The sequence below is a fragment of the Zootoca vivipara genome, chromosome 9 (assembly GCF_963506605.1).
Source record: "Zootoca vivipara chromosome 9, rZooViv1.1, whole genome shotgun sequence".
Classification (NCBI taxonomy): Eukaryota; Metazoa; Chordata; class Lepidosauria; order Squamata; family Lacertidae; genus Zootoca; species Zootoca vivipara.
The window spans coordinates 9,104,819-9,131,889 of NC_083284.1; the positions used below are offsets into that span (position 1 = coordinate 9,104,819).

Below are 27,071 nucleotides of genomic sequence, written 5' to 3' on the forward strand. Positions count from 1 at the left end.
GGCCCCTGAATACAGGCGACCCCATGAGAGGCACAGCAATGTCAACACAGAGGCCTAAAAACAGCGGAGGGAGGGTGGGGGTCCAAAACGCAGCCAAAGAGAAAGAGAAACCTCTCTCTTTGGCTTTTATACCAAGGGGGCTGACCCACCAACTTGCAACATACAAATTTCCCAACAACAGCCAGGGACCTATCAGACGGTGACCAGTGACCACTCATGCCCCCACCTTTGCAACTCAGGAGTGGTTTGTTAAGCCCCCACTGCAAACCGTGCTCACCATGATGGTGAACCCGCATTCTGTGTGCTCTGGTTTCTTTCACGGTGTTCCATTGTGCCACAAGCGGTTTAGTCATGCTGGCCACATGACCAGGAAAGCTGTCTGTGGACAAATGCCAACTCCCTTGGCCAGAAAGCAAGATGACTGCTGCAACCCCATAGTCGCCTTTGACTGGTCTTAACGGTCCAGGGGTCCTTTACCTTTAGTAAGGGTGCATTCACACGATGGTTTATTCCTTTCCCCCAGCATTTGCCTAACAGTTAATTCGTGTATTTGAGCTTTCACATGACCTTAAAACCACTTCTGGAAATCTAGCAGAATATAGTGGAGGTTTAGAACTCATGTCCATGTTAATTGCTTCCAGAAAAGAAAAACCCTTAATACAGGAAAACAACAGAAGTAAAGTGTCAACATTTGGGGCGGTATACTAGCACACAGTTATTTCCTGCTGTTTTCATGGGTGTATCAGAAACCTAAACATGCAGGAAGTTGGTGGATAGTGACATTGTCCAAAGACAAAATAAAAAATAAAAAAATAAAATTGTCCAGGAGAACCTTATAGACCAACTAAGTTTGTTCTTGATAAGCTTTTGTGTGCATGCATACTTCTTCAGAGACACGGAAAGAGAAGTCACCAGACCCTTATATATAGTGGGAGGGTGGGGTAGGTTTTTCTCAGAAGGGTAGTAGGAGATGGGTGATTGACTCAATGGGTATGGTAAACCTGATGACGACTGTTAACGACTGCAATTAATCTTACAGGGAAAAGCAAGAGATAGTATGCAGATGACCAAAAATAGCTTTAGCATGTGTAATGAGACAAGAATCCAATATCCATATCTGACTGCACCTTAAATAAACATCATATTAACTATAACATGATGGGACGCGGGTGGCGCTGTGGGTTAAACCACAGAGCCTAGGGCTTCCCGATCAGAAGGTTGGCAGTTCGAATCCCCACGACGGGGTGAGCTCCCATTGTTCGGTCCCAGCTCCTGCCAACCTAGCAGTTCGAAAGCACGTCAAAGTGCAAGTAGATAAATTGGTACCGCTCTGGCGGGAAGGTAAACAATGTTTCTGTGCGCTGCTCTGGTTCGCCAGAAGCAGCTTAGTCATGCTGGCCACATGACCCGGAAGCTGTACGCCGGCTCCCTCGGCCAGTAAAGCGAGATGAGCGCTGCAACCCCAGAGTCGTCCGCGACTGGCCCTAATGGTCAGGGGTCCCTTTACCTTTAACTATAACATGCATAAAAATAAAATAAAATAAAAACTGGCAAAAATTAAATTTGTAATCCAAAGATGGAAATCTGGCGCAAGCCATTTTGTTGCCTGAGGCAAAGATGTGTCTTCCTCTCCATTTCCTGTACAGAAGCAGTTTGGCCCATCATCCTACACTCCACCTGAGGGAGCAGGCTAGTTTTGGGAGACGGGGGCAGGACATTAGCATGCAGAGGAAAAAGGCCAGGGCACTTTGGAGCAACACCAGGGGGGCTTTTGCCCCTGCTCGCAAGCATGTGCTGCAAGAGGCAATTGCCTCACTTTGCCTAATGATAGAGCCAGCCCTGTTTAATGTTTCGGTGCCATCTGTCCCTTAGGGCACAGGTCTTTCTTGCCAATAGCCAGTCTCATTTACAACTCTGTTCTCCTTCCCCTTGCCCTCACAACCCACGAAAAGTGCTTTGTAAGCGAAGGAGGGAGATCAATGTGTCTGCTTCTTTGAGAGGATGACCTGTGTCAATTTTTCATGAGCCTTTCAAAACCACGCTCAGCTGAAGCATTTAAAAGGCTCTGGCAATCCTTGAGCCTGAGAGAAATGGATAGTCTCCAAGAAATCTAGGGAAAGTAAAGTTGCTTGTAAAGCTGAATTTGGCCCAGGGTGCCCAAACTACGGTCCGCGGGCCAGATGCGGCCCAATTGGCCTCCCAATCCGGCCCGCGACGACCCCCGCCACCCGCTGCCGCCGCCCGCTCTTGCGGCGCGCAGCGCGGCGGCGCACTTCCAGATCGGAAAAAAGTGCCGAAAATCATTTGTGCACATGCGAATGGGCCTCTCCCAACCCAGAAGAGGTCATTTCCGGTGCACTTCCGGGTCAGGGGGAGGCCCATGCGCACAAACGATTTTCGGTGATTTTTCCGACCTGGAAGCGTGCCACCGCGCCAGTAAGTGTGTGTGCGCATGCGCACGGGCGCGCACTCCCCCACCCTCCGGCCCACCGCACGATCGGCGCGGCAGGCACCGGCCCAAAGCCAGGTAAGTCTGGGGACCCCTGATTTAGCCCCATGTTTTTACAGAAAGTGTGAATTAGTGAAGTAGATGTGAATGAAATTGAATTTCCCTCCCCAAAACCCTATTAATGGGACACGGGAGAGAGCAGGGGTTTGGTTCTTCCCGATACCTGAAATATTTTGGTGTAATCCCATATACTGTGCAAAGGCACAAGGAAAACTCAGAACATATGATGATGATAGTAGGAAGGACAAGGGTGGTGGATTGTGAAAAGTTCATATAAACTTTTTTTTTACCTACTTCCCCCTTGGTTCCATAAGCTCATCCCTCATACACTACAAAAGGCATTTATTCAGAATAGCATTCTGCATGACCCACTAAGGAAGATAGTAATATACATAAAATATTAATTGCAGTAGCAATTACCGTATTGGCCTGAATATAAGCCGCACCCGCAAATAAGCCACACCTTTAAAATTCAAGGGGGGGGGGAGAGAGAGACAATACCCGAATATAAGCTGCTCCCTTAAAATTCTGCAGGGACTCACACACCTGTAAATGGCAAATGTAGAAGAAAGTCCTTCAGTGATATCGTAACAACCCATATTTGTAAGGTCGCGAATTTGAGCCACACTTTAACTTTTCACGGTCAGAATTGGGAGAGGGGGAGTGTGGCTTATATTCGGGCCAATATGGTATTTGCACATTGATTCATAATCCAAATAAAACTATTTAGTTTAATTAATTCAACAAAATAGATGAACTTGATCCAGTGATGCCAGCTTTCCAATGCCTGAAAAGTTATTTTTACTTCAGCACCCCTTTGCCTCTTAGTGCCCCCCTAGGTCTTCCCTCCCAGAAAGAAGCACTTTGGGAACCAGTGATATAAACTAAGGAGAAGGAATACTCATTCGGAGTGCAGATTTTTAAGAATCAACATGCACCAGCTCGATGCATTTATCCCCCACTTTGACCCAGTTGCAAAATCCCACTGTTCCACCACGCACTGTTTTGGAAAGTAGAAATTGGGTTGTCCTTTTTATTGTGGACTGAATCAAACTTTGGATTTGTGACTGTTCAGATTTTACCTTCTCTCCCTCTCCCTTTTAGGTGAATGAAATTTACCAGGATGAATCCCTGGGGGTCCACATAAACGTTGTTCTGGTTCGCATGATGATGTTGGGCTACACCAAGGTAAGCAAACCAAGTGAATGGTCCTTCTGTCTCCATTCTCATCCAAATTGTGTGTGTGTGTATCAAGAAGAGTAATGAGGAGAGAGAGTTCCTGTTACAGCGACTGCCACCTCTGCTAGCTGGTTCAAATACTGCCTTAATCCTCAGGGGATAAGATAAGCAAGGTCTGTGTCCTCATCATGTTTGCTTTAATTCTGAGCCTGGAAGAAGAAAACAAATGGAGCAACAATCTAACAGGAGGTCTTTTCATTATCATCCTTTGCCTTGCATTTTTCTGTTTTGGTGAACAAATGGAGCCTGGGGTTATTTTGTGTGGCTTCTTTTTTATTTTATTTTTTAAGGGAAAGCTCTGCACTCAACGAAGCCCAAATCCTGTTCTCAGAAGCACCTGAAATCTGCACCCTCCGGAATGATGCACATGAAACACTTCATTGCGATTCATCTTACTTTGCATGATTTACCCGGCAATTGCTTCGCATATTTTTAACTTCACTAGTCCTTTGGACTGCTAATGTAGCTTAACATTGAAACCTCCTTGCATGGACCAGGGTAACTAGAAATTCCACCAAACCACCTCTTTTGGCTCCTGAGACTTCAGTTGGCATTGTGCAAGCACTTTTACAAAAATAAATAAATAAAAATCAACCACAAGGACTAGAAACTTGCTTTTAAAGTTGAAAGCTGAGAGTCTCGGCAATCTGAATTCTCCACTCAGTTTCTGATTCAGATCGCCCCCACTTTGCACCCCACAAAATCATAGCCCTGGCCTACATCCTGTCCCTTCACTTTAGGAGTACTGTATTTTGGCAGCAGGAGAGTAAACTGAGCAGACCAAGTCTCTTTTGCCATCTAGTGGCAGTCAGCTTCTGAAAACCCAGCGATACCTTCAGATTATCACCTTTTAAGTTCGAAAGCATGTAAAAATGCAAGTAGATAAATAGGAACCGCTACAGCGGGAAGGTAAACGGCGTTTCCATGTGCTGCTCTGGTTCTCCAGAAGCAGCTTTGTCATGCTGGCCACATGACCTGGAAGCTGTACGCCGGCTCCCTCGGCCAATAATGCGAGATGAGCGTGCAACCCCAGAGTCGGTCACGAGTGGACCTAATGGTCAGGGGCCCCTCTACCTTTACCTAAGTCATGGGTGGGGAAACCTTTTCAGCCTTAAGGATGCATCCTCTTCCAGGGGCCATGAGTCAGTGATGGGTGGAGCCCGGGGCAAAAGTGGGTGGGGCAGCAAAGGTGAATTCTACCTATGTACTGTAGGCTACTTTCAACAGATATACCCCTCCATTTTGGAAGCTGAGAGGCATTAGCAGAATTCAAAAGCACATTCCACGTAGGCAAAAACATTCAAAGAGGGTGTGAAGCAGGATAAGTGAAGGCTGTGGCCTGGGGAGACAGGTTAGAGCAGGGATCAGCAGACTTTTTCAGCAGGGGTGCAGTCCACTGTCTCTCAGACCTTGTGGGGGGCCAGACTATATTTAGAAGGAATAAAATGAACAAGTCCCTGTTGTTGTTGTTTAGTCGTTTAGTCGTGTCCGACTCTTCGTGACCCCATGGACCATAGCACGCCAGGCACTCCTGTCTTGTACTGCCTCCCGCAGTTTGGTCAAACTCATGTTCGTAGCTTCAAGAACACTGTCCAACCATCTCGTCCTCTGTCGTCCCCTTCTCCTAGTGCCCTCCATCTTTCCCAACATCAGGGTCTTTTCCAAGGATTCTTCTCTTCTCATGAGGTGGCCAAAGTATTGGAGCCTCAGCTTCACGATCTGTCCTTCCAGGGAGCACTCAGGGCTGATTTCCTTCAGAATGGATAGGTTTGATCTTCTTGCAGTCCATGGGACTCTCAAGAGTCTCCTCCAGCACCATAATTCAAAAGCATCAATTCTTCGGCGATCAGCCTTCTTTATGGTCCATCTCTCACTTCCATACATCACTACTGGGAAAACCATAGCTTTAACTATACGGACCTTTGTCGGCAAGGTGATGTCTCTGCTTTTTTAAGATGCTGTCTAGGTTTGTCATTGCTTTTCTCCCAAGAAGCAGGCGTCTTTTAATTTCGTGACTGCTGTCACCATCTGCAGTGATCAAGGAGCCCAAGAAAGTAAAATCTCTCACTGCCTCCATTTCTTCCCCTTCTATTTGCCAGGAGGTGATGGGACCAGTGGCCATGATCTTGGTTTTTTTATGTTGAGCTTCAGACCATATTTTGTGCTCTCCTCTTTCACCCTCATTAAAAGGTTCTTTAATTCTTCCTCACTTTCTGCCATCAAGGTTGTGTCATCTGCATATCTGAGGTTGTTGATATTTCTTCCGGCAATCTTAACAAGTCCCTATGCCCCACAAATAACCCAGAGATGCATTTTAAATAAAAGCACACATTCTACTCATGTAAAAACACGCTGATTCCCGGACCATCCGTGGGCCGAATTTAGAAGGTGATTGGGCCGGATGAGGCCTCCGGGCCTTAGTTTGCCTACCCATGGTTTAGAGGTATGACTTGGATCTGCAGATCATCTCATCTATATCAATATAAATATTGATATCTAGATCATCTAGATTTTACTTTTGCGAACCGTATGGGTTCCTTCCAGCATACTGACATCTCACTCATGTTTCTCAGCTTTCTTTTGGCTACAATTCTGTTGGCACTCACCACTTTCGTTTGATATTAGAGGCACTGATCTCTCTCTCTCTCTCTCTCTCTCTCTCTCTCTCTCTCTCTCTCTCTCTCTCTCTCTCTCTCTAACATACACCCCTTGGCACTGCAGTTCATAATTTTGCCACCCCTTCTGCATAATCTGTAGTTTGGCTGCCAGGGTTCTCTTCATGATGCTACTGCTTCTCTTTCTCCAAAAAGTCAAAGAGAAAGCAGGCTTGGTTCTATGGATATAAATGGCTGAACACAGCAGTCATTTGAATATATCATCATTCTATCACTTAGTTGGACAGTATAATGCTTCTTGGGCAGGGGAAAGGACTGCTTCATTAATATCCTTAAGTGCTAATAAATATTCTTCTTGGGTGGGTGGAAGGACCACTTCATCAATAACCTGGAGCACTAATAAATATTTATTGCCTTTTCATCTAAGTGCACAACACTGCTGCTTCAAGCCTCCCTTGGCAGAATTGCTGGCAGCTCTATGCATGTCATTGGCCTCAGATTTATTTTCCAAGAGGGTTGCCTCTTCTCCCCCAGCAGTTGAGAATGTAAGCAAAGCCCAGCTGTGCAGCCACAATTGTCCTGGTTCTGAGACTGTCTCACTCATTGAGCGTTTGTTCTGCACGTGGCTTCCCCCGCAGAGAAAAGGGTAGCCCCCAATTCATTACTGGGATAAAGAATATAAACATCGGAGGTAATGTCTTCTGCAAAGTTTCTAATATGCAGCTCCAACAAGCAGATCTGACTGCCTTGAGCCAGAAAAAAAGAGAGTGTTTATAGCAGAAGATCCAAAACACGATCAGTAGTATTTGATTTGATTTGAACCATGCACAGAGTTCCGTCTTTCATTTACGCAACTGAGGGCAGATGTTCTGACCTGACAGGGCTGCCACCAAAAAGGACATCTGTGTATACCTTCAGTTTACCTGAAGGAGTGCCTCCACCCTCATTGTTCAGCCCGGACACAGAGGTCCACCTCCGAGGGCCTTCTGGGGGTTTCCTCACTGTGAGATGTGAAGTTACAGGGAACCAGGCAGAGGGCCTTCTCAGTATTCTTCCCTGTAGAACGCCCTCCCATCAGATGTCAAGGAGATAAAGAACCACACAACTTTTAGAAAGCATCTAAAGTCAGCCCTGTTTCAGGAAGTTTTAAATGTTTGATGTCTTGTGTTTCTAGATATGCTGAAAGCCGCCCAGAGTGTCTGGGGAAACCCAGCCTGATGGGTGGGGTATAAATATGATGATGATGATGATAATGTGTCTCCAGCTTGTGAGGCAAAGGAGTAGATCAACAGTAGCCTAGTTTCTTCATACACTGCTCTCCAACCTCCATCCAGGGGAGCAAAAAGCGTTATCAGAGTTCAAGGACATGTTCCATCAAGGCAAAAACACTTGGGGTCAGTGAGGAATGTGGCTCAAGGATAAGGGGTGTGTCCTGGGGAGAGATCCAAGGGCCAAACAGAGAAGCATAGAGGTCCAGTTTCAGTCCCTGAAGTTCCCCACACCTGTACAATTGAGTAGTGGGGGTGGGGCAACCATGTGCAGCCCCTCACTATGAGGCCATGTGCCAGGTGACGCATAGAATCATAGAATAGATTCATATATTCATAGAATCATGGAGTTGGAAGGGACCTTGAGGATCATCTAGTCCAACCTGAATATGCAGCTGTCCCATACAGGGATCGAACCTGCAATCTTGGCATTATCAGCACCAGACTCTAGCCAACTGAGCTATCAGCTGCAGTTGCTGCCATCTTATTTTTTCCAGAATAGAATGAAAAAAACAAGAATATCACCACTGCAGGGCTCTCCAGAGCCACATCATTTGCTCTGCCGTGCTGAGCGCTGGCGCCTGGCCTGACCAGCAGCAATCTCTCCATTTGTGATCAGACCCATCTAACATATATCACATTCTTTCTCAGTCCATCAGCCTTATTGAACGAGGAAATCCATCCCGGAGCCTGGAGAATGTTTGCCGCTGGGCATATCAGCAACAGAAAGCAGACTCCAGCCACTCAGAGCACCACGATCATGCTATATTCCTAACCAGGCAGGATTTTGGACCAGCTGGAATGCAAGGTAGCGTGACCAAGACTTTTTTTTTAAAACAAGTATTTTGCTGTGTTGGCTGTTTGCAAGATTCTACTTACTTGATTCGGGCAAGTGGAATCCAGCCAGAATTCACAAGTCATTTCGTCTCTCCTTATTCAGAGTTGGTCAGAGTTTAGTAACTCAATCTATCCCTACTGGGGAATGTGTTCAGCCATTTCTCTCCCAATTATTATTATTACTCCACTAGGTTTATGAAATAAAACTGGAGAACTTCTAATAGTTATTAAAAGAACGTATTTAGAAGCTCGGAATGGGTTATAAAGATTTCCCGAATCTCTCCCAGCTTCATATTACTCTGATGGTGATGGCAATCACACACCCTGGTTTCTAGTAGCCATTTTTCTTTAAGGTTCCTTCCTACTCAGAAGGAGATGGAATAAGGGGAGAAAGGGTGCAGTAGACAGATAAAGAAAGGGCTTGGGGAAGGTCATAGCTCAGTGCATCTGCTTTGCATGCTGAAGGCCCTCTGCGTAGGGCTGGGCATGATCCCTGCTGGAAATCCTGGAGAGTCACTGCCACAATTCTAAGCTACATACACACAGTGCAAGGCAGCTAGCTCTCTTCATATGACACAACTGGAAATCTCTCTTTTTCATTTGCACAGAACTGTAAAGAAATGTCTCCTTCTGCACCCATTGACTGTTGACAATTTTGTTCTGTCAGTAGGTTAAGGCTTCACGATATAGCTGTAGCCATGGAGGGCTAAAAAAAACAGTGCTTTGTTTTGTTTTTAAAACCCAAGTCTTTCGCATTTTCAACAGGCTATGCTCCAGTAACAGGCATGTGCCATCCTGTCCGAAGCTGCACTCTTAACCACGAAGATGGATTTTCTTCAGCTTTTGTGGTCGCCCATGAAACTGGCCATGTGTAAGTCTCAGTAGTATGCCTCCGAATGCCCGTAAGATGGAGGCAGGATGCCTCTGAATTCCAGTTGTTGGGAATCACAAGGAGTGTTTGGGTCCTCGTTGTGGGTTTCCCATGGAAATCTGGCCACTATGAGAACAGGATGCAGGACTAGATGAGATCCAATAGGGTCCTTCTTATGCCCCTGTGCTAGGGAATCTTTGGCCTGCTGGCCAATCTTGACCCACCAGGATGTCCAAATTGGCCAGTAAGGTCATTTCCCTCAAACCACACCCAGTTGACGGGAGGGTTATATTCCTGCTGGGTGCTGCTTCACCATCATGTTCCTTGCAGAGAATGTGATGGCAAAGCAAACTCTTCCAATCTACCAGGATGCCCACCTATCAGTCATCTGATGTCGCAATGACATCCAGCCATCCACCTGTCAAAGTGAGTCCTCTTGGGAGGAAGGCAGAGAAATAAAAAAAATATCTGCCAGGCCAAAAAATTTCCGCACCCCTGAGGGTTAGCAGATGGGGCAGACTGAGGCTGGTATGGCAATGCTTCTTGCACCCTAATGAACCACCCACCACCCACCAGTGTTCAGGGAGAAGGATCCTAGACTAGCCTTCTAAGTGTCTGTCTAAAGCAGAACAACACAGACCCTGGTTTTCAACTGCAATGGAGTCCTAATGATGGGTCTGGTTCTGTGAAATTCACACTGCAATGGCTGTCACGCTTTCCCTTCTCGAAAACCTGGAATTGAAGGAGCTTGGGAAGGGTTGAGATATGAGACCTATTGTTGAGCTCCGGCTACCATCAGCCCAGTTCAGCATGACCAATGGTCAAGGATGATGGGAATGTTTGTCCTGCAGAATCTGGAAAGCCACAGGGCTCTCCATCCCTGAGCTTACCTAGACCAGCCTGGTAAAATTTATCAGAGTAAAAGAGAAGCTGATCAAAGTCACTTTGTATGTGTAAGATGGTTTCACTGTCCTCCACTCTTGGCCCCAATTAATTCCATCATGCTTGTCTCTGATTTCAGGTTGGGAATGGAGCATGACGGACAAGGGAACCGGTGTGGGGATGAGACAGCAATGGGGAGTGTCATGGCTCCCCTGGTGCAAGCAGCGTTCCATCGATACCACTGGTCCCGATGCAGTGGCCAAGAAGTCAAAAGATATATACAGTAAGGACCAACCGGTGGCCAGCATATGCTGTACGAACAAGACTAGGGAGCGCACATGGGGAAAGCCAAAGCTTGGCTGGTGTCCAGGCAAAGTCTCAGATATGGCTTGGAAGCTTTAAGAACTGAATCAGGAGGAAACAATGGGTTGCAGAAGGCAGGTGAACAGCAGGACCAAGAAGAACAACCCTGACCCTCTCTTCCTTCATAGTGACTTACAGCAAAGGACGTTGGTGCACAGATGTGGAGATTTATTGTTCCAATTTTGACAAGCAGTTAATGCATTTTTAAAGACCAATAGCAAAGCACCTGATGCAACAGTTGTTACTGATGTTTTGGGGTGGATAGTGGGGGGGGGTGCAGCCCTTCGTGGAAAATGCCTCGTTTGATATTCCAGGGGTGACTTAACTGTGGCTTTCCAGATGTTGCTGAACTGCATCTCCCATCATCCCCGATGATGACTGGGGTTCATAGGAGTTGTAGTTCAGCAACATCCGGAGGGCTACAGATTAGCCACCCCTGGTTTATTATGAGCCCAATCAATTGGGATCCTTTTGTCTTTGGGAACTGATCCCCTTCTCCACCACCACCACCACCAAGGAACCTTTATTCTCCTCCTCCCTCCCTTGTATTTTACATGAGCATTAAGAAATGTGTGCTTCAGTAACATCAGTTGTCACAGACATGCTCTTCTGTTACTATCAGTCTCAGAGTTAGGGGACTTAGTGAACTGGGGAATGGGGTGGCTATCTGGAACTAGAAACTGGGAGAGAGCAAACAATCTGAAGGGCCTACCAGCCCTCTTGCAAATCAGCCTGAGAGATCCCAAACACAATAAGGCAAACAGGAGAATGTTTACTCTTTTCAAGTGCAAGAACCACCCATATCTTTAATTCAAGAACTGCTGTTGCCAGCATTGATAAACTCACGTTCTGCAATCCCAGTTCATTTGAACTGAATATGTTTGCTCGAAAGTTTATCAGCCCTGCAGTGCCCTCTGGTGTTGGTCACCATGTGTTAATCTCCATTATCTATTACTTGATGCTGTAAACAGATCGAAAAGATGGGCTGTGGATAAGGAATGCCTTCCTTACTTAAACTCATTGGCAATAATAATAATAATAATAATAATAATAATAATAATAATAATAATAATAATATATCCCAGCCACTCTGGGGGGCTCCCAACAGAACATTAAAAACATGATAAAACATCAAACATGAAAAACCTCCCTAAACTGGGCTGCTTTCAGATGTCTTCTAAAAGTCAGGTAGTTGTTTATTCCCTTGCCATCTGATGGGAGGGCATTCCACAGGGTGGGCGCCACCACCGAGAAGGCCCTCTGCTATAAGTTGTGGCTTATGCATTTCCATCAGATGACTCTCTTCTCCTTCGTTTCTGCAATAGCTCCTACGGCTGCCTCCTTGATGATCCCTTTGAACATGACTGGCCCAAACTTCCTGACCTGCCGGGGATCAATTATTCCATGGATGAACAGTGCCGTTTTGATTTTGGAGTGGGCTACAAAATGTGCACAGCGGTATGTCCAAAGCGTATTCTAGAAAGTAAAACCGGACCAAACCATTGAACTTTTGAAAGATCCCAGTTTTGCATGCAGAACTGGGTTCAATCCCCAATGGCATCTCCAGGTAGATTTGGAAACCTGTCTGAAACCCTTGAGTGTCGCTTTCAGTCAGTGAAGGCAATATTGAGCTGGATGGACCAATGGTCTGACTCGGTATAAGGCAGCTTTCTATGTTGTTATATTTCATTATATTATGTATCATGAAAGGTAAGCCCAAGTTGGTTCTTCATGTAATTCAATCTAGATCTCACCCCCCCCCCCCAAAAAAAAGGAGAGAACAGGGCAAACCATTGATAAGCTGGAATGTGCCCAGAGCAGGGCAACCAGGATGATACAGGGTTTGGAAACCAAATCTCAAGAGGAATGGTGGAGGAAGTTAGGTGGGTTTAACCTGAAGAAGAGAAGGCTGAGAAGTGATATGATAGCAATCTTACATTTCTGAAGGGCTGTCATATGAAAGATGAAGCAACCTTGCTTTCTACAGCTCCAGAAGGCAGCACCGAAACCAACTGACTCGAATTGGCAGGGGGTTGGACTGCATGGCCCTTGTGGTCTCTTCCAACTCTATGATTCTATGAATTACAAGAAAGGAGATTCTGGATAAAATTTAGGAAGAACTTTCTGACAATAAGTGCTGCTTGATACCCCCCGCCAGGTGGTGGGCTCTCCTCTGTTTTTTTAACAGAGGCAGGGGCGTAGCAAGGGGGGGCGATGTGAATGGGCCGCCCCGGGTGCCACCCTGGGGGGGTGACACTTGGCCCGCCCCTTGCCTCCGCCTGTGCGCAACGAGCAGGTGAGTGAGCAAGCTGCGGAGCGAGGCTTTTTACCGGGCGGCAGGGCAACGGTGCCTCCCAAGCCGCCCGGTAAAAAACCTCGCTCCGTGGCTTGCCGGCGCTCCAGCGACATATGGATGGTGCTGGGATCAGGGCTGGAGCGCTGCTCCCATCAACCTGCGATGCTGTGCGCATGCAAGGCGTCGCGACATAGCAACACTGCACATGCGTGCTATGTGCGACGCTGTGTGTGCGTGTGCGGTGCTACAAGCTGCTGCTCCGGGTGCCGGAGTGGCTTCCTCTGCCACTGAACAGAGGTTGGGTGTCCATTCACCAGGGATTCTTTAGTTGTGATTCCTGCATTGCAGGGGGTTGAGCAAGATGACCCTTGGGGTCCCTTCCAACTCCACAATACTATAATTCTCTGAGATCAAAAACTTATCCAGGCATCTCCCTTTTTCTAGTTCCGAACTTTCGACCCGTGTAAACAGTTGTGGTGCAGCCATCCGGACAACCCCTACTTCTGCAAGACAAAGAAGGGGCCCCCACTGGATGGAACGGAATGTGCACCCAGTAAAGTGAGTATGTATCTTCAAGTTTACATGTCCCAATACATTTCAGGGCAGAGAGATGCAGAGGTGTTTTTTATTTATTTCCAACTCCTTATACACCACAGCAGCTTTCAGTGGCTTAAGGTGAGGTTACAGAAGAGGAGATACAAAGGATAAAATCTGTTTCAACGAACCACCAAATCAGAAAATGCTTGCATTAGAATGCTTGCATAAAATAAATAAATAAAAAGATATTCACCAACGGGAGCAGATCTGTCTGATTTCAACTATGTGTGGCTTTTTCACAGAATTAGGCCTCCGGTAATGAATGCACAGGGACGCGGGTGGCGCTGTGGGTTAAACCACTGTACCACTTGGGCTTGCCGATCAAAAGGTTGGCGGTTTGAATCCTCGCGACAGGGTGAGCTCCCGTTGTTCAGTCCCAGCTCCTGCCAACCTAGCAGTTCGAAAGCACACAGTGCAAGTAGATAAATAGGTACCGCTATGGCGGGAAGGTAAACGGGGATTCCGTGCGCTGCTCTGGCTTCGCCAGAAGTGGCTTAGTCATGCTGGCCACATGACCCGGAAATACTGTCTGTGGAAGCGGACAAACGCCGGCTCCCTCGGCCTGTAAATCAAGATGAGCGCTGCAACCCCAGAGTCGTTCATGACTGTAATTGTCAGGGTTTCCCTTTACCTTTACCTAATGAATGCACAGCTCCTAATGAGTATGACCCATGCATCCGAACCATGGGAGACCATTGATAGAGACCCTATCCTGAAGGCATGGACTGGGGTAATTAATTAACTGTTAATTAATTATTAATTAAGTACAAACTCAGTTATGCTAACAGAAACAACAACACACCATTAAAATACACCGTGAAGCAATTTCATTGATACATTAAAATACAGAGGCTTAGACAAAAACCATGAAGGAGAGGGCTTGTGATAACTTGCAAGCCACAATGGCTATGCTCTGCCTCCACCCTTGGAGGCAGCAAGGTTTCTGAATACCAGTTGCTGGAGACCACAGGAGGCAGAAGTCCTCTTCTGTTCGGATCCTGCTTGCAGGTTTCTCGCGGACATCTGATTGGCCACTGTGAGAACAGAATTCTGGACTAGATGAGTCACTGGCCTGATCCAGCAATGTTCTTCTCGTTTTAACAATTAAAATAAGGAGTTCAGGTTAAGAGATCAGGGCGACTTCAGAGGGTCTAATTTGTTTATTTTTTTGTCTCATTTCTCACTTTACCCTTAGTGGTGCTACAAAGGTCACTGCATGTGGAAAAACACCAACCAGCTGAAGCAGGATGGCAGCTGGGGAGCCTGGACGAAATTTGGCTCCTGCTCTCGGACATGCGGAACCGGCGTTCGCTTTAGAACGAGACTATGCAACAATCCTGCGTAAGTCGGCGGCGCTTCTCCTGCGACCTTTTGCGCGCACAACATCTCAGGGTGGATATAAGGAGGGTGCCCTCTGATGAGCACTATAGTCAGTGGCTCGAAAGAAAAACTACTCAGGACTCCCTGAGTCAAAAGCCAGACAGGTGTAGAGATGGATCAATGGGGTTTGTGGTCTGGAAGGGGAGAGAGTGGGGGGCTGGGATCCGATCCAGCTTAGACCCAGCCCCAAGCATATTATTATTATTATTATTATTATTATTATTATTATTATTATTATTATTATTATGAAATCGTTGTTATTTGGTTTCACAAATACAAAGTTATAAAAATCCAAACATCTATCCATATACATTGATTCCTCCGAATCTCAGGACTTCCCCACACCCCCTGCATGGGGTCCCATTTTGAACCTTTAGAACAGCATATTCTTCCATACTCTAACTTTTATATCAATCCATATTATCCATGGTAATCGTTACACTACAAGTGAATTCAAAACCCTGCCACTGTTTCCATCTGCTTACAGTGGTCTCCTAAATAACTTCTTATAAAAATTTCCCATTCTTTTATAAAGTTTTTGTCCTCTTGGTTTCTGAGTTTTCCAGTCAGTTTTGCCATTTCAGCACAGTTGTTCCTCCATACATGAAAAGTCTTTTCTGTTCCTTTGGAATGTTGATACCTGAAATTCCTAATAAGAAAGCTTCTGGTTTCTGAACAAAAGTGATCTTAAACATTTTTTTCCCCTCTCCATTTCATTTCATCTGCCAGAAAGCTTTTATCACTTTACAAGTCTACCACATATGATAAAGTTACCTTCAAGCATTCTAATCAGGCCTCGTTTCTCCCCATTAAGGCCTCTTAACGGGGGTCAGGATTGTGCCGGCGTCAACTTTGAGTACCAGTTGTGCAACATGGAGGAATGTCCAAAACATCACGAAGACTTCCGAGCCCAGCAGTGTCAACAACGCAACTCACATTTTGAGTACCAGAGCAGTAAACACCACTGGCTGCCTTATGAACATCCTGATGGTAAGTGATGGTCGGTCCTCTTCTGCAAAGAGCTGTTTTGAACGTTGCAAAGGAGTTGGGAAAGAAGAACAAATAGCAGATGGGCAATGTTCATTCCCCTCCACCAACTCTTTTCCCTCCAGTAGGGAAGCCATAGGGACCCAGGTGGCGCTGTGGGTTAAATCACAGTCTAGGGCTTGCTGATCAGAAGGTCGGCGGTTCGAATCCCTGCAATGGGGTGAGCTCCCGTTGCTCGGTCCCAGCTCCTGCCCACCTAGCAGTTCAAAAGCACATCAAAGTGCAAGTAGATAAATAGGGACCGCTCCAGCGGGAAGGTAAATGGCGTTTCCATGTGCTGCTCTGGTTCGCCAGAAGCAGCTTAGTCATGCTGGCCACATGACCCGGAAGCTGTCTGCGGACAAACGCCGGCTCCCTCGGCCTATAGAGCGAGATGAGCGCCCCAACCCCAGAGTCGGACACGACTGGACCTGATGGTCAGGGGCCCCTTTACCCTTTACCTTTAGGGAAGCCATCCAAAAGCCACTTCTCAATAATAAATTCTTCTCTTGAGCATTAATAACCAGAACTATTACAAAACGCAGTGACTGGTTAAATATAACTAGGGAAGGAATTTTGTTAGATCTTTAGTCTACCAACTCAACTCAAGTCTTTCGTGTAGCACAGATTGATCTCCTTTGATTAAAGATGAGCCTGGCCTAAAAGAGGCTTTCATAGTGACCCTTTATAGCTTCTCTGACAACTAAGCGTGCTCGGAAAGCTGAGACTAGGGAGATGATAGAGAGATAGCTAGAAAGGTAGCTTTAGTCATTTATTGTATTTATATTAGGGCTGTTCAATACAGCCGCAACTTGGTTTTCAAACAGCCTAGTTCTTGAACATTTTGGCTCCCGAATGATCGAAACCCAGAAGTGAATGTTCCAGCTTTTGAACATTCTTTTGGAAGCCAAGCGTCCAATGAGGCTTCTGCGGCTTCCAATTGGCTCCAGGAGCTTTCTGCAGCCAATCAGAAGCCGTGCTTTGGTTTTTGAATGTTTTGGAAGTCGAACAGACTTCTGGAACGGTTTCTGTTGGACTTCCAAGGTATTACTGTAATTGTATTTATATTAGGTGCCTTCTGGTTCGGTCCAGGGCTCATTTCAGTAATCCTGATTGGGCCTTGATCTGACCTGGCCATGATTTTGGGTCCCAAACTGAATCAGGGCCAGAGGGATTGCTGTTAAACCACCCTGGGAATTGTAGCTCTGGGAGCAGAACAAGGGTCTCCTAACAACTCTCAACACCATCAAGAAACTGCATCTCCCATAATTCTTTGAGGAAAAGCATGATGGTTTAAAGTAGTTTGAAGGATTGATGTGAATGTGGTATGTGCTGCTTGTGTAATCCAACAATTGTTCACGGGTTTGGGCACATATTCTGTCCACATTTCTACACCGTGTAGCTACCAAAAGATGCCAACTCTACTGCCAATCCAGAGAGACGGGAGATGTTGCCTACATGAAACAACTCACCCATGATGGGACTCGCTGTTCATACAAAGACCCCTTCAGCATCTGTGTGCGTGGGGAATGTGTGGTGAGTGAGGTCTTCCTGACCATCCCAGTTGCTCTTTTTAGCTGGAGCTGTTCACAAAAGACCTTGCAAGACGTGTTCAGTCAAATATACATGGCGTGGCTTCTTCTTTTTTGAAATCGTTTTTATTTGATTTTACAAATATAAGTTTATAATAATACCAAATACATATCCATATAAAGAGATTTCTCTGAATCTCGAGACTTCCCCCCATCCCCTCCAATGGGTCCTATTGTCAACATTTTCAACTGTGTATTATTTTGTAATCTATATTTTGTATCCATCCACGTTATCCATACTGTTTGTTACGTTGCAAGTGAGGTTAAAATCCTGCTAATGATCTCATCTGCTTACAGTGGTCTCCTAAATAAATTATAATTTTCCCCATTCTTTCAAAAAGTTTTTTGTTCTCTTAGTTCCTGAGCTTTCCAGTCAGCTTTGCCATTTCGGTGTAGTCCATCAGCTTAGTTTGTCATTCCCCTTCGGTAGGGACTCTTTCTTCTTCCCATCTCTGGGCTAGTAGTATCCGTGGGGCTGTTGTCACATAAACATAGTGTGACTTTTAATTGGAGAGGGTGAAGGACAAAATTCTTTTATGAGAGAAGGTCTCATGTTCAGTTGCCAGCAATGTTTTCCTCCCTGTGTGTTTCTTTGTTACAGCTTTGCATTGAATAATTGCCCCTGACATTTCTGGGGATGGGGGGTCTAAAGCTCAGCTCCTCTCATTTTGGCAGCTGGATTTGGAGGATGGATGGCGGCTAACAGATTGAGATTGAATCCTGACAAGACAGAAGTACTGTTTGTGGGAGACAGGAGGCGGGCAGGTGTGGAGGACTCCCTGGTCCTAAACAGGGTAACTGTGCCCCTGAAGGACCAGGTGCGCAGCCTGGGAGTCATTTTGGACTTACAGCTGTCCATGGAGGCGCAGGTTAATTCTGTATCCAGGGCAGCTGTTTATCAGCTCCACTTGGTACGCAGGCTGAGACCCTACCTGCCTGCAGACTGTCTCACCAGAGTGGTGCATGCTCTGGTTATCTTCCGCTTGGATTACTGCAATGCGCTCTACGTGGGGCTACCTTTGAAGGTGACCCGGAAACTACAACTAATCCAGAATGCGGCAGCTAGACTGGTGACTGGGAGCGGCCGCCAAGACCACATAACACTGGTCTTGAAAAACCTACATTGGCTCCCAGTACGTTTCCGAGCACAATTCAAAGTGTTGGTGCTGACCTTTAAAGCCCTAAACGGCCTCGGTCCAGTATACCTGAAGGAGCGTCTCCACCCTCATCGTTCTGCCTGGACACTGAGGTCCAGCGCTGAGGGCCTTCTGGCGGTTCCCTCACTGCGAGAAGCAAAGCTACAGGGAACCAGGCAGAGGGCCTTCTCGGTAGTGGCACCCACCCTGTGGATCACCCTCCCATCAGAGGTCAGAGAGATAAACAGCTACCTGACATTTAGAAAATACCTAAAGGCAGCCTTGTTTAGGGAAGTTTTTAATCTGTGATATTTGATGTATTTTAATCCTAGTTGGAAGCCGCCCAGAGTGGCAGGGGAATCCCAACCAGATGGGCGGGGTATAAATAATAAATTATTATTATTATTATTATTATTATTATTATTATTATTATTATTATTATATTCTGAGGGGTACTTCTGAAAGCACCCCCTTAACAAAGCAGCAGAGAAGCCATGGAAGTGCTTTGAAGAGCTGAGCCCAGAAAATTTTGGTCTGGGGTACGGTGGTCCCCTGAAGCAGGTAGATTTTGATCCACTGCCACCCAGCTTTGGTGAGGTGCTTTTCAAAGAGGGATAGGCAGGAAATCTTCTCCAGCTTGGATTTTAATCTGATCTGGAGAAGAACATGGGAGCTTCTGGTGCTCACTTCTCCTTTGAAGCAAGCATTATCAAGTACCTGAAACTCATTGAGGCCCTGAGCTGGAAGAATTTTGCCAGCATCTCTGCTTAAAACTTCCAATGGTTATGCCTGAGATGTAACCCATTGAAGAAAATGACACCAAAATTTTGAACAGATTCCAAAAATTATTTGCCAGGAAATGTGGAATTCCACAATCTGCATAAGTATATTCTGTAAGACCAGAATTTACCTGGCTTCTGCAAGTCATGAATGGATGCAGTAAATTGTGCAGAGTAACTCCTGAACTGCCAAAATTGCTTTTGAGTCCCTGAAGTTTACTCGGCCATATAAACTAGAGCAGGCATGGAGAACTGAATCCAGCTGGGGGCCTGAATCCTTATCTCCCCGCCCCTGGGCCAGGTTTGATAGGTGGGTGGAGCCCCTCACCTTTCAATCACCTGATACCACAATGACATCCTCTGCTGGTGCTTGCAAAGCCATTCGTTGGTGTTTGAAAGCCCAGTGCAAAGTGCTTTGGGCCTGCAAACCCCTTTTTAGCCCAGTCACATTTTTGCCCATCAAACCTGCAAAGCAGGTCAGCATGTCTTGGCTGAAATAGCCTCATGGGCCTAATTACACTTCATGGCTGAAGGTTCCCAACCACTGAACCAGAGACTTGCTCCCCACTTCCTTTTCTTTTTGGGTGACAAATGTAAAGATCTGCCAGAAACTGTATTAGATGTGTGGTATCACAACTTGCTGTTGTGGAGCACACATAACACCTGCACTTTCATTGGGAAAAAATATATTAGGAGTTGCAAATTTGACCTGTGCATTTGATTGTGTTCATTTCCAAACAATGCTTCCCCTGATTCTCTGCTCTGATGATACGGTGAACATCTCTTTTTGCAGAAAGTGGGCTGCGACAAGGAAATCGGGTCCAACAAAGCTGAAGACAAGTGTGGAGTATGCGGGGGAGATAACTCTCACTGCCGGACGATCAAAGGGACCTTCACTAGAATCCCTAAGAAACCTGGTAGGGATACCTCTACCTCCATGACTCTTCCATATTACCATTAGTTTCCAATGTTGTCCTTCACCTCTGCAGAGGAGAAAAGGTGCTGAAAGCCTAAATCTTAACATGAAGTGCTTTGACCATGATTGCAAATGTTCACATGAACTGACTTCAAATGTTCATGTGGACTGGAATTGGTTTAATACGGGTCACAGCAGGGCAGCCAGCCTGTAACCCTTTAGATGTTGTTGGACTCTTAGCTACCATCATACACTACCTGACTATTGGCCTCACAGACTGAAGCTGTTGGAGTCCAGCATCAGTGTTAAACGGATTCCAGTCTGCACAACAATTTGGAGTCATTTCGTGCAACCATCTGAAGCAACTGGAAATGGAAATTTCAAACTGATTTGCAGACCTTTAAACTGAGCTTGTGAATGATCCACAGCACAACAGCATGCCACGCTTCAATTTTTTATTTATTTAGTTTTAAAAAAAGATTTCCAAGACATTTTGCGGTAAGTTCAAGACACCAGTTGAAGCATTTGCAAAGCTAGCAAATGCAGAAAAAAAATCTGTTAGCTGATGTTTGGGGATGGTCTTTGTCCTTGGGGCAGCGTTTGAAGCATTAATTTTCCATTCCACAATCATGTTTCTCAGTTATTTATCATTAGATTCCATTTTTGTTTGGCATCGCAAGAAAAAAAAATCTAATCAACCTCTTCCAACAGGAAAACAATTAAGCAAGAGGTGCCAAAATGAACTCAAGGTTCTGGAAAATGAAATCTGCAAGTATCCAATTGATTTTTCACAGTCTTAATTTTCATTGACTTGATGTTTTTAAGTAAAAAAAAGAACTGCTGCAATGTGTGCAAAAATCTTTCAAACTGAATGTTGAACAGACTGATTCATGCTTGATTGATTAAGAAAAAAAAAGCGCTCATATGAAGACTCAGTCAATGAAAACTCAAGACTCCCATGCCCTAAATTACTAACAAAAGACATTCTGTTTAAGGGAAAACAAGAGGCGCGTTCACTTTGCCTAAAGGAGCTCGTGATGTTTCTGTTTCTGAAAACAGAGAATCTAAAAATATTCTGGGTAAGTTTTGACTCTTTGCAGAAATTTGGGCATCCATAGCCACCGCAGAACCATCTTTTCTTCTTGCATTACTTCTAATTGCTGACCAGTCACTTACAGGAAAAGCAAACACAGACAAACCATTTTATGCTTCCAATGGGAGCTTCTTGAAAGCTGACAATATTCTGACCATGAACTAGATTCACTGAAGTCTGTCAAACAGTAAGCTGAAATTCTTAGGGTGTTGAATTTGACTTGCGACAGCAGCTTCTGTGCTTTCACAAAATGCCCCGCTGGCCTGATCTCAGCCACCGGGGAAGAAATGAATTCTTAACAATGTGTATTTATTATTCTGGAAAGGATCTAACTGACACATGATAACAGGGGTAAATGATCCCTGGTGTCCTGCTATTTCCATTCTACAAAACATAGGAAACAAAAATGCTTTGTCTAAATTACCCAGATTGATATGGTTCCCCAGAGAACAAAATGAAGTAAATGGCTTGCAATGAGATTGCCTCCCCCACCCCCCATTGAAATATGGGGAATACAAGGCTGCCTAATCGCCAATATTGCAAACCTACTTGTCCTTAAGTTGACTGTTCATGGGTTTATGGATGCACCTCTTCTGCAAATGGGGCCAACCTCTTCTTGCAACCTACTAACCCTAGCAATGATTTTTCTCTCTCCTTTTGTTTCTCTTCTGCCTCCTCCCAATGCCTTGCTCCACATGCGAAAGGCTACCTTAAGATGTTTGACATCCCTCCGGGTGCTAGACATGTGTCTGTCCAAGAAGACGAGGCTACCCCTCACATTCTTGGTAAGTGCTTCTCTGCTTAGGTTTGACCATGCTGCCAACAACTCTGCCCTAACACCACATTCCAGAAGATGCCCAGCAGGACCCATTGCAGACATCACCCTGGTCACTTGGGGAGTCTGAGTGGTACCTCCTGTGGTTCAGGTTGTGGAGCAATTCACTTGACATTTTATTTGCGGTTCACTATCACTTTTATAACCCGTGGAACTCAATTCAGCATGGGGAAGAGTTAAAAAAAACATAAGAGGAGACCTGCTGGATCCAGAATCTTGTTCTCACAAGAACGGTCAGGCCTGAAGAGCACTCATCTCCCTTTGGTAACTTCACAGATAAGAATTAACAAGCAGTTGAGAGATTTATAGTCCTTTCATTACAGCATCATGTTGCGAGCACAAATACACATCTCTCTGCAAGGAGGGCAGTTGGCTACTCTAAACCCTCCTCCCAACTTCCGCAGCATTTTGGGTGCCAGCAGGAAGTTCCTCCCTCCCTCTGATTCCTTTTCTCGCTGATACGTTCGGACCTCTGAGTCTGTGGTGAGGGGGAGGTCCCCCACACTCCCAAGTGATTTCTCAAGTCGCTGCCCCCTCCCTTCTGGTTCTCTTGTCATTATCTCAAAACCGGGTAACTCCTCCCTAAGCTTTTCAGCTTCTCTCTCACTCTCTCTGCTTTTAAACACGCTGTGGACGGGGGGGACGACTCTTCCCCCTCCAGCTCTCCATCGGAGAGAAGCTGGTCTGCCATAGAATGTATGACCCAGTCCTCATCTTCAGACCAATCCCTGACAATAACCAAGCAGATTTCCATGGGAAGCTCACAAGAAGTACCTGGGTGTTCTCCTCACTTGTGATTTACAACTCCTGGTATTCTTAGGCCTACTGTCTTCAACAGTGGATGTTGAACAACCCTATTGTGGCTAGTAGCCATTGTCTGGCCCTGTTTTACAACCATCCAAGTTGGTAGTCATCGCCACTTCTTGTGGGAGCAAACATCCGTAGTTGAATGATGCAAAGTGTTTAGGAGCAATTCTTTCCAGTCTGTCCTGAATCTTTCAACATCCATGCACTGAACAGACCCAGAGCTCCTTTACTTTATCACAGTTGCTGCAGCCCGTCTGTCTGGGTGTACATCTAAGATGCTTAAATAGCAAACCAAAGAAATATAATGTGTGAATGAGGCAAAGCTGTTTAGTAACCTGAATCAGAGAGCTAGAAATGGATGCAGCTCCCTGCCGAGTTTATATTCCGTCATGAACCCAGCTTTCCTGCCATGTAGGTCATGCCAAGGCACTTCATTTGAGCAGGCAAGTGAATTTGGCCAAAAACTGAAGCTTAAAAACATGTGGTTGAGCTTGGCCTGGCCCTATCAATTTCTGCTTCACATAGGTCACTAACTATGCTAGAAAGGAGTTATTGTTTTAAATTGTGCTTTCTCAAATCCATTTCTGCCTGATGTATTGAGTATGCAGACACAATTGTGCTTTGCAGAATTATATCACTTAAAGTGGTATTTGTCCAAGAGGGTCCTGCCCCCCCCCCCCCGCCCCCCATGTTTCCATTCAAAAGTTTACATTCTGAGGCATCGGTAATATCATGCAATGGCAGCTGGCACTTCTGAGCTTTAGAAAAGCACATCAGTCACCTTCCCACCATTTGTGTCTCATAACGTTGCCATGTATTTAAAAATATCAGTCAGGAGGAATCAATTCATATTTTTTTTCAAGTCCAACAATTGCAGATGATTTGTCGGCCATCTGAAATCTAAACCCCTCAAAGAAATAATAGCTGGTCTTTGAGAAATCAATAAGATGCTCCTTTGGTGCAGATGTGCATTGTATGAGCTCTTTTAAAGCTGATGTTCTCTCTCGGTCCACTGTTGATTTGCTGATATTCACTATAATGGCATATTTTAGGAGGAAGATCAGTCAATGGATCCACAGATGGGAGGCGATTAAACTAAGTGGTGGTCCTCATCTTGAAAGCATGTCCAGAAGAGAAGACTGTTATTTATGCCTTTAGGTGCAAAATAAATAGCTTAGCCATTTTATAATATCATTATTCAACAGAATTGGAGAAGAATGAGGAGCTATATCAATTTGCCATGCAGAAGGCATGAAGCTGTAAGAAAACTGAGGGGCCAGGAAAGCTGGTCCCTCAGGAAGTAGGGGTAACAGGGTGGTAGAAAGATTTCATGCCCGCGCCTTTCCAGAACCCATTAAACCCCTGGAGATGCACACTGTTCATTTAAAGAACATGAATACACCACCCAAAAAAACTGGAAACTGTAGCTTATACCTCACAGAGCTACAGTTCCCAGAATCCTTCATAAACTATAGAACCCAGGGATTTTTTTTTTTAGTGAAGGCATATAGCTTAAATGTGCCCCAATTGTACTTTGAATGTTTGGTATGGATGTGATAGGGATGTGGGTGGCACTGTGGTCTAAACCACTGAGCCTAGGGCTTGCCGATCGGAAGGTCGGCGGTTCGAATCCCCACAATGGGGTGAGCTTCCGTTGCTCGGTCCCAGCTCCTGCCAACCTAGCAGTTTGAAAGCATGTCAAAGTGCAAGGAGATAAATAGGTACAGCGGGAAGGTAAATGGCATTTCCGTGGGCTGCTCTGGTTTCGCCAGAAGTGGCTCAGTCATGCTGGCCACATGACCCAGAAAACTGTTTGCAGACAAACATCAGCTCCCTCTGCCAGTAAAGCAAGATGAGCACCGCAACTCCAGAGTCAATCGCGACTGGACTTAACTGTCAGGGGTCCTTTACCTTTACTTTTACCTTTACCTTTTTATGGATGTGATGTATCTCTCCTGGTTTGGTTACCCTTGACTTGATCAAGTCTACAGAGGTGGACAGATCAACTGGTTGATCCAAATGAGCAGCAAGAAATAGGGTGTTCCATGCTAGGGACCTGGCATAGATCACAATCGTATGCAAGTTTGCAAATCAGTGGCATTTAATTCAGCGGGACTTCTGAATAAATTTGCATTGGTTTGTACAATGGTGAGCTGTGAGCCTGGAAGTCTCCGGTTCAAATCCCTAGGTGGGCAGACCAAGCTACTATTCTTTCAGCCTTAATCTGCACATTTGAAATATGGAAATGGAAGTCCTCCTGGCTTGTCATAAAGCTTGTTGCAATGAATGCTGCAATAATGCATGTTGTTGTTGTTGTTGTTGTTGTTTAGTCGTTTAGTCGTGTCCGACTCTTCGTGGCCCCATGGACCATAGTACGCCAGGCACTCCTGTCTTGCACTGCCTCCCGCAGTTTGGTCAGACTCATGTTGGTAGCTTCGAGAACACTGTCCAACCATCTCATCCTCTGTTGTCCCCTTCTCCTTGTGCCCTCAATCTTTCCCAACACCAGGGTCTTTTCCAGGGAGTCTTCTCTTCTCATGAGGTGGCCAAAGTATTGGAGCCTCAGGCAATTGGAGCCTCAGGTATTGGAGCTGAGGCAATAATGCATACGAAGCACTTAAACACTTGGGATGCACTCAGTCTGGATAAGCCTCTCCTCAAAGGTTTACTGTAGTCCCTGAGGACACCTACATTTCCATTTCTATTTTTTGCAACAGTGGATTTTATTATTTTTATCAGCCTGTTTTCCAATTGGCCACATTCCCCAGTTACATCTCTACAAGATAACAGCTGCAAATTTTGCCGTGTGTGCCGTGTGTGCACCCCAAACTGCTGGTAAGTGCCCCCAGAGTCGTTCTGCTGCCTCTTGCACATTGAAACAATTTCTGCGCCAGCAGTGGTGGCTGGTGCCAGTTGGGACCGATAGGGAGGACAGCGGAGAGCCCAACGGTAGGTGGAGCCAGAGAGCCAGGGATGGGCAGAAGCAACTAAATCTAGTGTTGTCTCCAGCCTCTTCCCTGGTAAGTTCTGCAAGGGCATCATGAGGCTAAGGAGAATGAAGCTGTCAGCCAGGGTCACCCCATGGTCTGGTTGCAAGTAAGAAGGCAGGAGGTGAGCTTGGTGGAATCGAGGCTGAAGCTGGTGGGATCCACCCTCCACTCAGCAATCTGCATCTTTCTTTCTTATAGCTTCGCTGCCAAAGGCCTAGGACCCTCGTACTTACGGGACCACCTCTCCTGGTATGTCCCGCAGAGGACCCTAAGGTCCATGAATAATAACAGCCTAAGGGTCCCGGGCCCTAAAGAAGTCAAATTATCCTCCGCCAGGGCCTTTTCAGTGATGGCACCGACCTGGTGGACGAGACTAGGGCCCTGCAGGACTTGATCACCTTCCGCAGGGCCTGTAAGACAGAGCTATTCCGCCTGGCCTTCAATTTAGCCTGATCCTCCATCCCCTTTTCCCTTCCCTTTTTCTATGAAGAAACCTTTCTGGATCCCCACATTTAAATACTTCCCTGGTCTCCTTGTGGGTCTTAGCAGGACTAACTTGGCTAGTTAGCCCTGGGAATGCTATATTTATGTTGTACTTTGTGTTGTTTTTAAGTCATTTTTTTTAAAAAAAAAATTATTCATTTTATAGGAACATCTATAAAACAATACTACAAATACAACAAAAAAGGGGGGAATCCACAACTCAAAACAAAATAAAACATTGAGAATATATTTTAACCCTTGCCCCTCACAAAGGGTGGCATATCCTCTCAGCTCTCACCTGGGAGCTTCCCATTCTTCTCCCAGTCTCCCACCCTGAGAGAAATTCCTTTCCCTTCCTCTCACGAAGGGTCTTTAATCACCTGTCTTTCACCTTCCTGTGTGGAACCTCATGATAAACCCCAAAACAACACATAATACAACTAACTACACAAAAAAAAATTACAGAAAATTTTCAGAAAATTATTACAGAAAAATTTCAGAAACAGACAGGAAAGAGAAATTGCTGAATTGGGACTCATTACCAAGCTTAAAACCAC

At 45.7% G+C, this 27,071-nt stretch overlaps 1 protein-coding gene across 1 annotated transcript in view; it reads left to right on the forward strand.

The window, feature by feature from the left end:
* The window catches only part of ADAMTS3 (ADAM metallopeptidase with thrombospondin type 1 motif 3), a 138,900-nt gene that overhangs the window by 83,959 nt on the left and 27,870 nt on the right, over positions 1 to 27,071 (forward strand). Inside the window, exons 6-16 of the mRNA XM_035103109.2 lie at positions 3,614 to 3,697; positions 8,283 to 8,439; positions 9,234 to 9,339; positions 10,361 to 10,504; positions 11,910 to 12,042; positions 13,325 to 13,438; positions 14,673 to 14,818; positions 15,672 to 15,847; positions 17,286 to 17,419; positions 20,184 to 20,307; positions 22,104 to 22,184. Of these exons, the coding sequence (XP_034959000.2) occupies positions 3,614 to 3,697; positions 8,283 to 8,439; positions 9,234 to 9,339; positions 10,361 to 10,504; positions 11,910 to 12,042; positions 13,325 to 13,438; positions 14,673 to 14,818; positions 15,672 to 15,847; positions 17,286 to 17,419; positions 20,184 to 20,307; positions 22,104 to 22,184 (1,399 nt within the window). The remainder of the gene's footprint in view (positions 1 to 3,613; positions 3,698 to 8,282; positions 8,440 to 9,233; positions 9,340 to 10,360; positions 10,505 to 11,909; positions 12,043 to 13,324; positions 13,439 to 14,672; positions 14,819 to 15,671; positions 15,848 to 17,285; positions 17,420 to 20,183; positions 20,308 to 22,103; positions 22,185 to 27,071) is intronic.